An 18,042-nucleotide genomic window follows, 5' to 3' on the forward strand; every position below is an offset into this window, starting at 1 on the left:
GGGTACTAGGAATTTCATATCAACTAAGAAATACTGGGAATTCAAAGTTTAGGCCTAAATGGATATCACATGAATTAATGCAGTTCGTGGCAGAGAAGAAAAATGCATGGGATGCATATAAATTATCAGGCAACACAGAAGCCTATGACAGATATAAGCTAGTCTGTAATCAAGCCACAAAGGAGGTTAGACAGGCGAAGGCAGATTACGAGAAATCTTTGGCAAAGGATGCAAAGTAAAACAGCAAAGAGTTCTTTACTTATGTAAACTCTAGAAGGAAAGGGATGAATCAGATTGGTCCACTTAACATAGATGGTTTGACTATTGATGATTATACTCAGGTAGCTCATAAACTGAATGAGTATTTTGCATCTATATTCACATATGAGGAGTTATTCAAGGAGGGGAATGCCAGAAGTTTATCAAACTCTAACAGGAAACTAAATGATTTTGTAATAAGTGAGAGCAAAGTGGAGGAGAAATTGTTGAAGTTAAACAGAAAAAGTTAAAAAGAAAGGCACCTGGGGTGCATGGGATCTATCCAGTTATATTAAATGAGGCAGCAAAGGAAGTAAGCAAATCATTAGCATAATTATGAGAGCTTCCTTAGACTCAGGGGAAGTCCCCATATGAAAACAGGACTGGAGATGTGCAAATGTGTCCCCAATTCACAAAGGGGGTTCAAAGGTTGACTCAAGCAACTATAGACCTGTTAGTTTAAGTTGTGTTTCGGGAAAAATAATGGAGTCACTGGTTAAAGAAGCATTGCAGGATCATCTAGACAAGACTGCAGTAGTAGTTAAGACACAGTATGGGTTTGTTAAAGGGAGGCCTTGTCTGACAAATTTGATTGGATACTATGATGTGGTCACAAAGAACTGGATGCAAAAATTAATTTTGATATCATACACTTGGATTTCAGGAAAGCTTTTGATACTGTTGCACATGGAAGACTGCTTTTGATACTGTTGCACATGTTGCACATACAAATTGGAGTAGTATGGCATTAAGGGCAAGTTGCTATAATGGATAAAGGGATGGTTGAGTGGGAGATGACAGAGAGTGGTTAATCAGTGGACACTGCTCTTCATGGACTACTGCTATTAGTGGAGTCCCCAGGGTTCGGTGTTGGGCCCACTGTTGTTTTCTGTATTCATCAATGAAGGTGTATCAGGGTTAATGTCTAAGTTTCAGACAATACGAAAGTTGGCAGGTTGTTAATGACAGTAATGATAGTACGCTACTGCAACAGGCTCTGGAAAAGTTGAGCAGATGGGCTGAGAGGTGGCAACTGAAGTTTAACGTTGACAAATGTAAAGTACTGCATATGGGTAACTGTAACCCCAGAATAACATATCAAATGGGTGGTACTACACTCAGGGTAGTTGAGAATGAAAAGAACCTGGGGGTAATTGTGCAGTCAGATATGAAGTTTTCTGAGCAGTGCAAAAAAGCTGCAAGTGTAGCTCATGGTGTCTTGCCAATGATGTACAGAAATTTTGCTAGCAGGAATAAGGTGATTGTCCCCTTGTATAAGGCAATGGTCAGGCTACACCTTCAGTACTGTATACAGGTCTGGAGGTCTCATTTTAGTAAAGATGTAGAGCTGCTGAAACAAGTATAGAGAAAGGCAACGAGATTGGTGAGGGGAACAAAGGGTTGGTGTTACCAAGAGATGCTTAAATTCTGCAAATTGCAGCTTCTGGAAACTAGGCACCTGCAAGGTGAACTAATTGAGGTGTATAAGGCCTTGAATGGAATGAGCAAGCTCAATACTAATGGGATTCTTCCTCTTGCTCAGATTACTCACCTGAGGGGCCATAAATTCAAACTGAGGAAAGAATTGTAGAACAGATGTGTAAAAATTTACCTTTAGCTAGCGGGTGGTTGATAGTTGGAACAAACTTCCATCTGTTGTAGTGGAGGTAGGTCAGTAACTTAAATAAGTTCAAACAGAAGTAGACAAACATTTGGAGTGAAATGGATGGGTGAAATGGTAAGGGTGTTTTTTTTTTTTTTTGTTTTTTTTGGCTGATGCTATAAAAGCTTGCTTTCTTGCATCATATGCCCTACTAATGCTAATGCTAAGCTTGCTTCCTTGTATCATTTGCTAGTAGTAATACTAATATGCTGTAAATGTCTTCTTCTGACTAGGAATTTGCCTGATTAATGGAGGCACAATTCAATGCCACAGAACTCAGCTGGTCTTTTCTAGCTAGAGTTTTTCTCATCAGCAAAAATGTGGTTTTCATTCTGCAAAACAGAGAAAACAACCTTTAAAATATACAGTTCACTGATGACCTGAACTGTCTTTGAAATAATTCAAACACACACCCAAAACATCTCGGGCAAAAGATAATTTAAAGCTAACATTATTTGTCTCAAATTTTCTAATTCATAGATTACTGGGTCATAATACTAAGTTATATCTGTAGAACTATTGCACTTTTATGTGCTCTATATTGCTTACTGTTCCACTAACTCATGAATAATGAAAACAGGTACCTCACTAACTTCAACCTTCTTATCCAGCACATAGAATTAATTAAATTTTTAACACAGCTTTTGAGAAAAAAAAAAAGAGTTGGGAAGAGCATGACTTGGATGATATTTTAGTTAGTCACAATGAAAGATTACCCCACCTTAAAATGAATATTTTGTACAGAGTATTAAATTGTGCCTACCATTAGTTTCCTGTCTCCGTCTTGATGAACCACGACCATCAATACCATTTCTATCAGGGGTATAAGTAACTCGATAAGAAGAATGGGCTTTTATTTTTTTCATTTTACGCTTTCTCAAGTAAATAATAATAAAAACACACAACACTAGAACTATAAATACAGAAATAATGATAGCTATAATAGTCGTGGTGGAGGATACTGGCATTCTTGTTACAAATTCCAAATAGCCCAACTTAAAACTTTGTTTACCAGTGCGAACCTAAAAAAAATAATAAAAATAAAGGCTATAGGATATAAGCAATTATTTAGAGCACCTTTACAAAAAATAAAATAAAAGAGAATAAAATTTTTTTTAAATTCTTAAAATAACTTAAGGAACTTTTATCCTTCTCTTGAAGGATAAACAAAAAACAAATACTGAACCAAAAGAAATTCTACTAAGAGGAAGGCCTACCGTGATCTCTAGGTTTTTACATACATTCATTATATGTGGCTATTGCCTTGTATGAGAGCAAAATTTTCATTCCTATTTTAATTATTAACAAGAAGAGTAAGCTAATGAGCTACTGAGCCCATGTAATTATTATTATAACATCACAGTTTCAAAAAAGTTTCTTCAACAGCTTTATCTCAATTTTTTGTGCAAAAAAAAAAAAACACAGATAACAATTTTAATATAGGTGCATTAATAACTTTACACTAGCAAACAATATTAAGATAACATTTTTGTCACTACTGTAATTGTTATGGTAAATTAGAAGATGAAAATTGTTTATGTTTACTCTCTCTCCAATTTTTATAATTTGCAAATATACAATCAAAATTTATGTTGTAACAAATTATCTATGTAGCCTATAAAAATGGTGTTGGCCACTAAACCACATCATTTCAAGACTTGCTTCACAATATGCTTGTCCCACAATTTTATTTATAAATGACAAGCCATCATCTTAGAAGGTCAATACATTAGAGGGCCATAAAGCTTGAAAGCAGAGAAACTGCAGGCTGAGATTACACCAGAAACCAGAATGAGGAAATCCAGGAGTCACCTCAACCCAACTCAAGACTTTTAGTGAATTCTGGAACCTCTTCATAACAGGTTAGTTCTAGAAATAATTTTTTTAATTTTTTTTACTTATGTACTAACTTATAATTAATAAATTTCCAAAGTCGTGTAGGTCAGGTTATTTTTGTGTTTCAATAAGAAAGCCACAGCTGGATATTCAGATAAGACTTTGTTATCAATATTTTGGCAGAACCTTTTTACTTGAGACTAAAAGATTGTAATTTAGCAAACTATAACTGCCAATTTTAGTGTTCTGAAGTGTAATAAATAAATAGTTTCTTAAGTCAGTACAATATTTTATAATTTTAACTTTTAATTAGAAAAGTGAATCACATCATGCCAAACTGTGTTGTAACTGATGGCAGAATTGATAGCAGTGATTCTCCTGTGAATTATGGACCTTTTTGCTTGCACTTGTTGCTGTATGCTGGGTAGCTGATGGAGAAACATTATTTTCAGCAAGGGGGTGTGATGAACTAATTCAAAACTCAACATATTGTCAGGCATGATTAAGTTGCTGAGGAAACGAGTTGATGTCCTACAGCAAATTCAGTTTGGGGGATTGTCAGTAACTCAAGTAGCTGATGCTATGTTAGGTGATGTGTTCCTGAATCCAGCCCCCCAGAAATGGACCAACTGGTACAAAATGCTTTGGTTCCACAGGGACATTCCTAGGGTATGTGGCACCTGGGTGCCAATCACAATTTGGCACCCCCTTTAATATTTTCTTCATATGGGTATGTAAGTTACAGGTTTTCAGGTGCCCCTTGAACATCCATTGCTGCCTGGGTGCATTGTACCCCTTGCACCCTCGGGATGGCCTGCCCCTGGATAGTCTTATCTTACTTGGGGACTCAACTGTTAGGGAGACATGGAATATATCTGTAAAAAAATAAATGGCACAGAACCAGAGTATGTCTACCAAGAGCAAAAACTGATGATGTAACAAACAATTTATCAGCTTGTAATGGGACTAGTGGGTACATAGTATACAGGTTGGGACCAATCTAAAATACCAATCATAAACATTTCATCACGTGTTAAAGCTTAAACAACTGATGAAATGCTTATGAAATATAAGGACATGTTGAAAAGTATCACAATATAGGACAAAATGTTCTTGTGTCTGCAATTCTGTCCAGACATGATAGGAAGGATTTTATGATGAAAGCCTTGTGGATTAACTCTAGGTTTGAGGGGCCTTTTCAAAACTTATGAGGAAAAATTTTTCTCATCATGGCTGGCCTTAGTAGTTGGACAGAATTTATTTTGTAAAGATGGCATTCACTTAAACAGAGGAGGTGCAAGAGTTTTTGCTAATGCCAGTGAGGATGCATTAAGGGTTCAGGGAAACTGCTAGTTCAGGAGTTTGGGGAAGTCAGCACAAGACTGGCTCAGGTCAATGGTACATGATAAAATGCCACATCATCATGGTTCCATCAATGGTATTTCCAGATTTTTCAGAATGAGCCTAAAATTTGCCTACTTCCAGGTGTTAGGAAATATTCCTGTTGCTAAGCAATTGTTGAATAATTTCTAGTTAATGGTCTGGATAGCTAACAGCAAATTTTTTGATCTCTGGGAAATCGTGGCCAGGACATTTATTTGACTTGATACTGTAAATTGCTGCTTTTAGTTCATCTGAGATGAAAGGTGGTTCAGTGCTCGTATTTGACCAGATGTTAAGGCCTTGCTATCGGTTTGTAACAGGGCATCTGGTGTGTTTTTTACGGTACCCTCCCAAATATGGGTTAGAGTTCCATCAGTCATAATTGCATTAAGGATGTCACCTCTTGGAAATTTATTAGTGACAATCTGGAATGCCACGCTTCAAGGGTCAGCAATGACGGATGTAACAACTAGTGCCTGCCACTAGTTGTCATGTCCAGCTGTGTAAGTGTTCCTCAGATTTCTATAAGCTATTTCTATGGCCAGTAAACAAAATAAATGTACTTCTCTAAGTACATTTACTTTGTTTACTGGCCAGTTCCTTCATGATCTCTAATATTCCTTTCTCACCTGGTGTACCCATCTCTGGAGATTATCAAGCTCAGAGCACCACCAGGAATGGCATCACTTTGACATGTTACATCACTCCTGGGGCTTACAGGGGGAACAGGTATTCTGTGTGTTATCAGACACTCAGACACTCTGTTGGATCCAATATCTTTCTATTACAGAATATTTAGGAGATGTTCGGTTGGCCTGCCTCCCTAAAATCCACCCGTGCACACCTTCTCGATGGTAAGCCCTGTTTCCTCTTCAGTGTGAAGAGGAAAAGACCAAACCCGTGTTTTATAACCACGCAAAATTCTCGCTAGATGCTCAGTAATGCCCAGATACCGCATACATTCCTTACTATCTGGGCGTTACTGAGCATCTAGCGAGAATTTTGCGTGGTTATAAAACACGCTGTGTGCAGCTTCCCGGGCGGAAGCTGCGCATAGTTGTGTCCCAAGTAAAAGACCCAATAGCAAAGGACCTGAGTAGTGGAGTGGTATACAGGATAAAATGCCTGGATAAAATGTTATGTGGGCAAGACAAAACAATGGCTCAAGGATCATCTGGGGGAGCATGCAAATGCTATAAAAACCGCTGATTACAACAAGTCTGCTGTGGCCGAGCATTTTTGGGAGAGGCAGCATCAAATCTCCCCAGAGGATGCAGTTATTGTGTATCGATCACATGGGTTCTGGGACCTGTAAATGGCTCAAGAGCTTACGAATCAGTTCATCCGACAATAATATCATGAATAGGGACAGAGGTATGCGTATGCATCCTCTGTTTGAAACCATTGTCCTAATTATGGATGAACGGTTTTGCTTGGCACGCTCCCGAGCTGTTTCCGCTTGCAGGTTCAGACCATCTGCCGACTGAACCATGTGTATAAGTACCGTGAGCCTGTTATATAAGGAAGTGTTGCAGGAAGTTTTGTTACTGCTGAGAAAGGAAGCCGATGCTTCCAAAAGCTCCAGGTTTCTTATCGTTTTTATCGCTTTTAATCCGGTTTATTTTAGTATATTTTATTGCAAGGATTTTGTTACAGTTTTAATGTTTTCACAATGTACATAATTTAATTTATTATAATATCAGTTTTTGTAAATACATAGTGTAGTAATTTTATTTATTTTAATTTGTAAATTTTCAGTTACAGTAAAATACTTATTCTTATGGTTGGTGTATGAGTTTATTTATTGCTAAGATATTGTACTAGATGTGCCAAGGTCTAAGGTTAATTTAAATTTCTGGATATTCATATAAGCTGGGCTTGAAATTTTTCAAGGCAGTGAAGAGTGTGGGTGAAGTGGGCAACTGCCTATACCCTTTGTCACCAGTGCTATTAAGGATGATTGCAACTCATGTACATATTTCTAGCATCAACTGGTGTTATAAAAACCTAGAGATCTCATCTAAGTACTGACACTCTTACTAAAACAAAAAAATGATATATTTGAAAATAAATTCTTTATTCTTATGAAAATATTGGCTCTTTAATTATTTATTCAAAATAATTCGGTTTCTGTATTTAAAATTGTTCCTCTGAATTTCTTATGTTTTAAGTTGTTCTTGAAATGGCATAATACACACTTAAAATTGTAATTATAAGAAGAAACTGTGATGCACTTCCTGAATAACATAAAGGCTGCCTTTATTTCTCAAAGTGAATAATTTGTAGATTGGTACATTCAGAACATCTCATGATAACTTTCCATATCATTTCATCAGTGACTTAAGTCAGAAGAATAAGAATTTTGCTGGGACATGTATAGGAAATTGATTGCAATTTACTTTTAAAAACATTTCATCCTATTCATAAATAATACAAATATTTATTATGTTACAATAAAATGTGAGGCGCCTCTGTAGCCAGGTGGGAAGGAGCAGCAGTGCATAGCACACGCTTCTTGATTAGACCGGGGTTCGAGCCCGTCATCATCAAATACGGAGGATGCGGAAAGGTCAGGGAATGACCACCGCATATTCCCGGAGCAATATGGCCTTAGTTACTAATACTCCTAAAAACCAAATAACAAACAAACAATAAAATGTTTAAACTTCAGTTTTAAAAGAAATTAAGTTTCAAAAGACACTACCTGTTTGTTTGTCTCTGCTTTCACCTACACAAATATTACAATTTGACAAATTACAAACTCAGCTTTCTTATGTGTATTAACAAATAAAAGCATACATATATATATATATATATTGATATTAAAATGCATAAATTAAAAGTATTTTAGCTGAATAGCAAAACTAGCTAAGTGAATACAAAGAAACCCAGTTATTATAAAAAAAGAGAGAAGAAAGGAGAAGAAAATAAACTGAGATTAAAATAATTTAGAAGTTGACCAGCAATTAAAACAACTGGCAGTCAATTTCTTTATTTAGCAACATCACATCCCCTTTATAGCATTCATGGCCAAATTTTATGAAACATCATTATGAGAATGAACTAGAAACCTACCACAACAACATGACCAACAACATAAAGCAAAAATAGAGTAAAACAGAATGACCATTGAACCACCACCTCAGAAGGACACAAGGCCAAGACAGTCATGGAATTACTATATTTGAAAATGAAATAAATTAGTGCACATCAAAACCATCATGAATAGATAATTAGTGAGCCAATGCAATAAATTTGCATAACAGTGGCCTTTATGCTGTGAGAAATTAAAATATAGCTGAAAATACTTATAAACTGCTAACTGAAAGCAAAGTTAAATGCAAACATGAAAGCATGACTGCATGAAAATATCAACACATGCTAATACAGACTGACTGCAGATAACAGATGATTTTTGTGTTACTATGTCAAGATGAGTCACTGAACATGTTGCAACAAAGAGTTGCAAGTCACTTAAACACTGCACTTTCAAGATAAAAATTCAGTCCCTCAACTTTTTATGATCGCATTTTGTAATAAAGCTGGTTAGAAATTGGCAAAAAAGGAAGTTTTCTGATGGTAAAAAGAAAAAAAGAAATTTCTTTTGAAACTTAAATCTTAATTCCTCTGAAACAATTTTTTGGAAACTGTAACATTTCTTTGGAAACAAACATTTCTTTTGAAATTGAAAACTATAATAAATATTTGTATTATTTATGAACAGGATATTAAAATGTTTTTATTAAAAATTGGTTTTAAAAGGAAAATGTAATCTCCTATTCATGTCTTTGTGATCACTGATGAAGTGATGCAGGTAAGTAGATATCATTTCATGATATCTACTTACCTGCCATCCATTCAACTCTTACAGAAATAAAGATTTTATCCTATCAGGGATAAGCGTTTCAATTTCTTCAATTAGTTTCTCTTTCTTGTATTTTCATTGTATCATGATAATAATAACAATAATTATCTCACAAAAATAATGTACACTGCACTCCATATGCCTGTGCAACTGACATTTATTAGGATAATAATTTGAAGTTTAACCTCAACATTAGTGTGCTTGAACAGGAGTTTCTACACTGAATGTTTGTGCAGAGGCTTTTAAAAGTGGATGGTGATATTCTTTCAGATCAGATTAACCTTAGTTTCTGAAAAAAGATCTTTTATCAAAATTGAAACTTTACACAGTTGAACGCTGACACAAAAATATAAATTGTTGCAAGAAGTGTGGTGAGGCAACAATAGATCATAGCATAATTTCATGTTGGTCTCAAAAGTTTCCATCAAGGTCAGACCAGTGTTGAAGATAAACAACACTCCAGTAGACCAAAAGCACCTATAGGCAACACATCAGCAGTCAAGATTATTACCATTTTGGAGAAAGATGGACATAATCTGTGAAGAAATAGCTAACAAATACAGAATAACCAAATCACTTGTTCACCTAATTTTAACTGAAGTGTTACAAAAGCAAAGATCAGTGCTCAATGGGTCCTATATTTGTTGTCAAATGAACAAGAAAAGCATAAAGAATTGTAATGCAATTACTGACAAGAAGGTAGAGAGTTTTTAAAACAAATTGTTGTCATTGATGAGCCATGGGTATGTGAGTTTGAACCTGAACGGAAGCATTCGTCTTTGCCATACCCCTCTAAATGTTGCAAGCAACAATCAAATGTGAAACAAATGGCCATCACAGTCTACAATTACAAGGACATTACTGCTGCTGATCATGTGCCACTTGGAAGATCAGTAACTAGAAACTACAATGCAACATTTCTTCATCAGAAATTATGGCAAAAAATTCATCACACGCAGCCACAGATGTTGGAAACTGATGTGCTCATACACCATGACAACACAAGGCCTCATATCACACAGTGTGTATAGCTTGTTTTCACTCATTACAGGTGGGAAGCACTACCTTCATTCCCCTCCTTATAGTCCTGATATAAGTCCTTGCAATTACAATCTATTCCCCAAGCTCAAGTACAAAGATTTCTGTCTTTAGAAGGAATGAGTGCAGCCATGACCCAATGCATCACACAGCTTAATTTCAGCAGACAGTTAAATGACATTCAAAAATTACCTGAATATTAGGAAGCAATCATAAGGCATGAAGGAGACTACATTAATGGTTTTAATGTAAATTATGTTATAAAATAACATTATAAATTAAGTGCTTTTATGCATTACTTCTGGGATGACTCTCATAATAATGAAAACAATTACAACAAAGAGTACTACTTTTATAATCACACATAGAGAAATAATCTGATAGAAAATTATTACATTTTCAGTCAAATTTTATATACTGCTAAGAAGAGGATATGATTGTTATAAGTGAAAAAAATCTCACCTCAACAGAAACTCTGGAACTATTGAAGCTGCTTGTGTTCCATTTTAGAGGTGGTAAAATGCAGTGAGCAGTAACTGCTGTTAACTGGGTAACGTTACAAAATGCTGTACCATTAATGATAATATGGATGTCTTTTGGATTATGAGCCAAATTCAGATTTTCACCCTGTAAGCAGAGAAAACATAATAAAACCTATAAGAAAATTATGCAAATATAATTTTTAATAACACACAAATATATGACTTTCATGAAACACCTGCACAGCTGATATATTTGTGCACATAACCACATTATGTGCACAAATATATATGGGCTGTGCAGATGTACATATGTAACCATCTAAGCACTACTGTAACATTTATCGGTCCATAACCTTGTCAAAAACTGAATACCAACCAAAAGCAACTAAAATAATAAAGAATACAATACTACTATTTTTTAATAAAAATTAAGTTTCTGACAGTTATAAAAAAAAATGGTGTATTTTTGTTAGCTTTTGGAACATAACCCCCCCCCCTTTATGTACTGATTCTTGGTCACGTATAACACAGTTTCCCGCTAACGCTAGAGTTTATAGGAATCTAACTACTGTTTTATACGAGGGTTACTTGTACTTGTACATAAGATGTATATTCTTTAGTTTCTTAGTAGTGCACTTTTATGGACACTTGAAGATTTTTATGGATTTTATGGACATGTAAAATTTTAGCTTTTTTTTTTATAGACTGTCCATAAATTTATATATGGTTAGCAATCCTAGTTGTAAGTAACAACTCCACTCTGCCATGGAAATGTGATCTAAAAAGAATAATCAGTTATTTATAAATACAATACACAAATGAATTTATCTAACAAAATTTATTAATAAAACAAATAAATATCTACTAATTTCATCTGCTTTTATACGGAAATTATTTATCATTAGCAATATTTAAAACTGAATTCCATTAATAGGAACATATATATATATATATATACACACACACAATATTTATAACCCATCAATAATTAAAATAAATATCTAAGAACTAAAGGAATCATTTCTTAATTCTACATAACATAGCATAACAATACAGTAATACCCCGACTTACGCTACCCCGACTTACGCGAACTCGGAGTTACGCGGTTCTTTCGTTTGGCAACGCTGCCGCCCACTATCTTCAAGGTCGTTTTTCATATGTTATCGATATACGGTGCGACGGCGGAGAATGAGAGCGAAAGATGAACAAAATTCAAATTTGTTGCTTTTATGTTTTTTATATCAGTGAAGGGGAAACACATTTCACCATAATAACGTAAAAACCAACACAATTCCAGCTATCGGTATAATCGCAAATGCAATTAGATCGAGTTTACTACCAGTTTATAACAGATTTCACTAGCAGAAACGCAACTGGATTTTTATTGTTTTATGGTAGTAACCCCTAGAAATGTGAGGTGTTAATAGTGTATCTCTGCCTTTATGGTGTTGTTTATTCAGTTGCTACATGCGCGCAGCTTTGTTTATGCGTATCAAGCGTGCCTCCTCGTTTTGTAATTGTGCTTTATTCCCTAAAAATGAGTAAAATACTTAATTAAAAGGTGTGAAAAGGAAGCATCCTGGTGAAGACACTGCAGATTCAGAGAGAAAAAGAAAAGCAATTATCGATAAACAGAGGCGGACTGGATCAAAAGTTCTTACCCGGGAAAATTTATAGTGGCCTCATACTATTGTTTATGGCCAAAATCACACTGGCCCACCGGGGTTTCCCCGGTAAGGCTTATGGCCAGTCCGCCTCTGTCGAGAGAAAAAATATGAAATTGTGAAACGCTTTGAGCAAAATGAAAGACCATGTGATATTGCACGTGCTACAGGCCTAAATGAAGCAACGGCGAAAAGCACATGACAATTGCAAACTTGACAGGTTGAAAATTGAAAAGGGCTCAATTGTAAAGGGCTTAAAAATTTTAGAAAACATAGACTCCAACGTAGAACGCGTTATAGCTACAAAGCAAGGAATAAAAAAAATTATTAGCTTGCTACGAAGAAATTCTGCGTGAAAAAAAGAACGCGCTGTGTCGTCAGACGAATTTGTTAGATTTTATGAAGCCATCGACATCGAAATAACTTTTTAACGTAAGTAATTTGTTTTTTTAATACATATTTTGTATTAATATGTACAAAGAACTGCAATTTTATTAATATTTTTCTTCTAAACTAGTGTTTATGTTAGTCCTTGGTCCCAATTAAGCAAAATTTATATGTATTTATATGCAAAGTTGTACCCCGACTTACGCGAATTCGACTTACGCGATTTTCGTCGGACCCACCTATCGCGTAACTTCGGGGTATTACTGTATACAGAATATTGTTTATTATGTTTTTAAGACATATCACATACACCGATGAGCCAAAACATTATGACCACTTACCTAATATGATGTTGGTCCTCCATGTGCAGCCAAAACAGCTCATACCCAGTGAGGCATGGCGATTTCTAAATGTGCCTTGTGGTATCTGGTACCAACACACAACCAGCAGATCATTTAACTCCTATAAGGTCCTTGCTGTTCCAACACAAACCACAGATGCTCGATGGGATTGATGTCTGGGGAATTTGGAGGTCAGGACAATACCTGGAAGTCTTCTTCATGTTCGGCGAACCAGTCTCGAACAATCCAGGCAGTGTGGCATGGTGCATTATCCTGCTGAAAGATGGTACTGCCAGAGGGGAAGACCGTTGTCATGAAAGGGTGTACCTGGTCAGCAATGATGTTTAGGTAGGTGATAGACAGAGTGCCCAGCATATGGATGACTGGACCCGGGATATCCCAGCAGAACATCACCCAAAGCATGACACCGCTGCCACTGGCTTGTTTTCATCCCACGGTGCATCCAGGCACCATCACTTCCCCAGGTGAACGACGCACACGTACCCAGCCATCCACACGATGCAACAGGAAATGTGATTCATCGTACCAGACGACCTTCTTCCAATCACCCAAGGTCCAGTTTCGATGCTTGCGTGCCCATTGAAGGCACTGATCGGTGAATCGTGATTAGCATGGGCACTCAGAGCGGCCTGCGGCTACGCAGCCCCATTTTCAGCAGGGTTCGATGTACTGTGTGTTGTGACACATTACTCCCATCACTAGCATTCTAATTACCGGGAAGTTGCACCACAGTTGCCCTTCTGTTGCCACGTATCATCAGAGAGAGCCTTTGCTCACCTCGAGCATCGATCAGTTGTGGTTGTCCAACACCTCGCCGGCGGTTCATAGGTTTCCCCTCCTCGGACCACTTTCGGTAGGTACTTACCATGGCTGACCGTGAGCACCCCACCAGCCGTGCCGTTTCGGATATGCTCCGACCCAGTTGTCTGGCCATTACAATTTGGCCTATGTCAAATTCGCTTAAGTCTGCTGCCTTTCCCATCTGAAGAACAAGAGTAACACTGATTAACGGAGCTCAGTATCAGGTGTTTTTTATACTGTGTCCTGACCCACACCGTAGTTCACCTGCAATTGCTTCAATTTGCATAATGACTCACTGATCATAATGTTTTGGCTCATCGGTGTATATATGAATAAATAAAACCTTACTGTGATATCCAACTGAGACTCATCCACAGGAAACTTCCTTACACCACCTGAACCTTGAAATTTATGATATACTGGATCTGGATAATAAAGCAACTGAGAAAGTTGTGGATTAAGGTGTGGAAATTCTCTGAGTTTTTTAACACCATCCATAGCAAAAGCCATATGAGCAACAACAGGTGCTCGTGAAGTGGGTGCGTGTTGAGAAGAATCAGTTAACGGCGGAGTGGAACAAATCATTTCAGAGCCATTTGGGTTTGAGATAATGCATGACTGAAAAGAAAATCAGTATCAATTGTAGTAGCAATATTTCGGCAGCCAGAAAATGTCATTTAAGCAAAGCACAGAGATTAAATAAAATTCATATTTTAACTAGTATACAATGAAGTGAGACTATATGGATTATAAAATTCTTATAATCTAAATAATGAGGATACCACATTTTTTACTATAAAAAAATCATAATTATAATAGAAATTAGTGAATTTGCATGGCAAGGTTTTTAGTAGCAAATTTGTTCATTTGCTACTAAAAAATAAAAGAAGTCATATAACGTAGTTGAATTGCTTAGTTTTAAATCCCAAATTAAAATGATTTATAGCCAAGAAAGAAGAGTAGTCAAGTCCTTAAAAAATGCTTTTCACTTCCAACTAGTACATCAGAGCTTAACAGCAGTTTAAACCATATCATAACAGCAAATTCATTATAAAATCCGGTATTTTATTTTTAAGAAAATGGAATGTATTTAGAAATAAATAGCAATATACAGGGTGATTCACTACCAGTGCGACAAACTTGCAGGAGGTGTAGGGGGCACAAAGATGAATCGGAATCACATAGCATTGCAGGGTCCAAAATGCCTTCGTCATGCGGTAGAGGACATTGAACGGGAGGTCGCGTGAACAGTGATCCTGCTGGAAGTCAGCATTTGCGAACCGGTTCCCGAGGTAGTAGGATGGATGAGTATTCAAATGGTGAACTGGCCGACATGCACCTTGCGTATGGAGCTGTGGACTGTAATGGGCGCACCGCTCTGCGCTTGTACCAGGGCCGTTTCCCGCACAGGCGTGCTCCTCATCATACGATTTTTGCACGTGTGCACAGAAGGTTACGTGAGACTGGTTGTTTCACGAGAGGTACCATGAATCGAGAGCGAACGACGAGGACGCCAGACAATGAGGAGAATGTCCTACGTCTTGCAGAAGGCAATCCGAGTACGAGTACTCGAGCGATAGGCCAACAATTGGGTATTTCCCAATCCACTGTATGGAGGATACTGTCAACAAACCAAATGAGTTCATACCATCTGCAACGCGTCCAATCATTGGAGCCTGCGGATTATCCACTCCGGAGGACTTTTCCTACTTGGTTTCTTCAACAGAAACGGTTCGCAAATGCTGACTTCCAGCGGGATTGCTGTTCACGCGACCTCCTGTTCAACGTCCTCTACCGCATGACGAAGGCATTTTGGACCCTGCAATGCGATGTGATTCCGATTCGTCTTTGTGCCTCCTACACCTCCTGAGAGTTTGTCGCACTGGTAGTGAATCACCCTGTATACAAGGGAAGACTGAAAAATAACCTCATGTTGCATAACATTTGAAATAGAGACAAAAAAAAAGCTGTGCTTGTTAATAGATTTGTCCAGTGCTTAACAAGGTTTTGCATGCCATTCAAGTAAAAGTCTTTCAGCTGGTCAGCTATTTCTTCACAGCTGCTTTAACATCTTCATTTGGCAAAAAAAAAAACAAAAAAAAAAAAAACTAACTTCATATTCCAGCAATGAAATTTGAAATTCTTACTAATATTGTGTGGCTACAGTGTGGTTATACACTGTCACATTGCTTTATTCATTTAATTATTTTTTATTATTTTTTTGTGAGTGTATCCATGTCTCAATTTGCTGAACTGAATTGAATCTATACTAACATTTTCAGTAGTCATAAACTCAATACCTGCATATTGTTTTGAACTGCATGTTCAAAGATACTTCCATTTAAAACAAACAATCACACAGAACTGCTGCTGCATGCATACTAACCAGACACTATTAGCTGCGTGAAGAACCTAACTGGAACTTGTAACACCTAGGGCTAAGGTTATGAACTAAGAGGCATTACTTTTTGGCACACCATCATATTTAAACTTGTTAGTAAATTAGTGAACATCGCAACTGATGAACAAGGAAATTGATAAGCCATGATGGATAGGCCAGCTCTATGATGTAGAACAATATGCTTATCTGTATTCAATGCATACTATTAAAAAAATAAAAAGATGTGACCATAGCTAGATTATGCTACAAGGATTATCCCAAAACTAATGCACAGTGCACCACCACCACCACCACACAGATATCAACTGCAGTATAACCTTGAAATGACATACCTCATTACACTGCAGTTTGTTTCATATATACTATACAGGTTGGATAATTTCCTCCTCTTGCACAAAAACACTGTAATCACAATTGGACTTGCTCATAACATTTGTGCATTAAGAAATTGGCTTTAATTATAACAAGATTTGTCCATTGCAAACCCAACCCCAAATACGAAATGTATTATTTTCCCTTGGTTCTATTCAGAAGTGTGGTGTTTCTAAAGACAGACTAGTTATACTAAAATGTCAAAGAGCAGGCTAGTCCTTGATATCTTAACTGAATATAGTATTGACTGTCACAACTCAACAACTCTAGAAGTTATATAAAGTGGAACCAAAAGAATATTTCTTGCTGAATGTTTTTTATATTTAAATACAAATGGATGTAAGGTTCCATACTGGTGTTTTTTTTTTTTACAATAATGACAATATAAAAATAGCAATCATATAGCCTTTCTCTTTAATATTCATTTAACACATCATCTCAGTCAGAAAAAAAATTTGTTTTAAGAACCATGGGATTCAGAAACTATTCATTTCCCTACTGCATTACACTGGACAACACAATTTTCACCTCCATTAATATTTGAAAAAGAATAAAAAAAATTTACCTCAATATGATACATAGAACACTTCCATATGATACTCTCTAGAAATTAAAATGCAAACAATTAAAAAATTTTAAATCTTACATTACAGTAAGAAATAATTAACAATAATTAAAAATCAAATTAACACAATTAAAAATCAATTTAACGCAATTAAAAATTAAGTAAAAAATTAATTTAATGAAAAAAATTGCAAAACGATTTTCCTTCCTGAAGCTGACAATGCTTTTTGACCGTTATGTTGTGATCACAAGAATGAAAATTACTGAATAGGGATGAGCATGGAACTTAAATAGGGATATTTGTCTTTGCTCATGTGCGTAAAGACCACAAGTCAGAGATTAGATATGGCCAGCAAACATTAACAGAATTCTCATGTAATTTAATTTTGATGGTTTCTGCAATCAGTAGTCTCATATAATTATTTTGGTCACTAAGTATTTTGGCCTCGTTAAATAAAAAAGTATGTTTTTCATTAATGGCATGAAAGGCTAATTCTGACACTGCTGAACGAGAGAAGCACGAATTGAGGCTGCGTGTTGATTAACATGAAAATTCAGAGGAAACCGCGTAGAACCCTGATAAGATGAATCGCGATCACCACAAGAAATGTTGTATACCAGGTCATTTATTTGTGTTTCAAATGAGGAAAGGACTGAGTGATTGTTCAGTATAGTGTGTAATTTCTGTATTGGCCTGGCTACAATTTTAAATTCAGTATCTTTAAAGAATCAGTTAAGTTGTTTGTGCCTGTTCAACATATGGGTCAGAAATAAAGTATTTTTTGATATAACTATTGTTGGTTGGTATATTTTTTGTATTCTATCCATAGCTTGTACCCTAATTCTGTCTATAGTAGCAAGTGGGTAACCCCTGTTTAAGAATCTGTTGGTTAATATTTGTATTTCTGAGCCAGCCCAAAGCAAAAAGAAGTATAAATATATTTGTATATTTGTATATTTGTATA

At 36.2% G+C, this 18,042-nt stretch overlaps 1 protein-coding gene across 3 annotated transcripts in view; it reads right to left on the reverse strand.

Annotated features, from left to right (window-relative positions):
- Window positions 1–18,042, reverse strand: part of LOC150086931 (hepatocyte growth factor receptor-like) — a 193,660-nt gene that overhangs the window by 50,915 nt on the left and 124,703 nt on the right. For all 3 annotated transcript variants that reach the window (XM_090372829.1, XM_090372831.1, XM_090372830.1), the window contains exons 11-13: window positions 14,089–14,358; window positions 10,506–10,670; window positions 2,685–2,943 (exon numbers count right to left, since the gene is read on the reverse strand). In XM_090372829.1, coding sequence (XP_090228955.1) covers window positions 2,685–2,943; window positions 10,506–10,670; window positions 14,089–14,358 — 694 coding nt within the window. The remainder of the gene's footprint in view (window positions 1–2,684; window positions 2,944–10,505; window positions 10,671–14,088; window positions 14,359–18,042) is intronic.

The sequence above is a fragment of the Mastigoproctus giganteus genome, chromosome 4 (genome assembly GCF_048544385.1).
Source record: "Mastigoproctus giganteus isolate SK-2022 chromosome 4, ASM4854438v1, whole genome shotgun sequence".
Lineage (NCBI taxonomy): Eukaryota > Metazoa > Arthropoda > Arachnida > Uropygi > Thelyphonidae > Mastigoproctus > Mastigoproctus giganteus.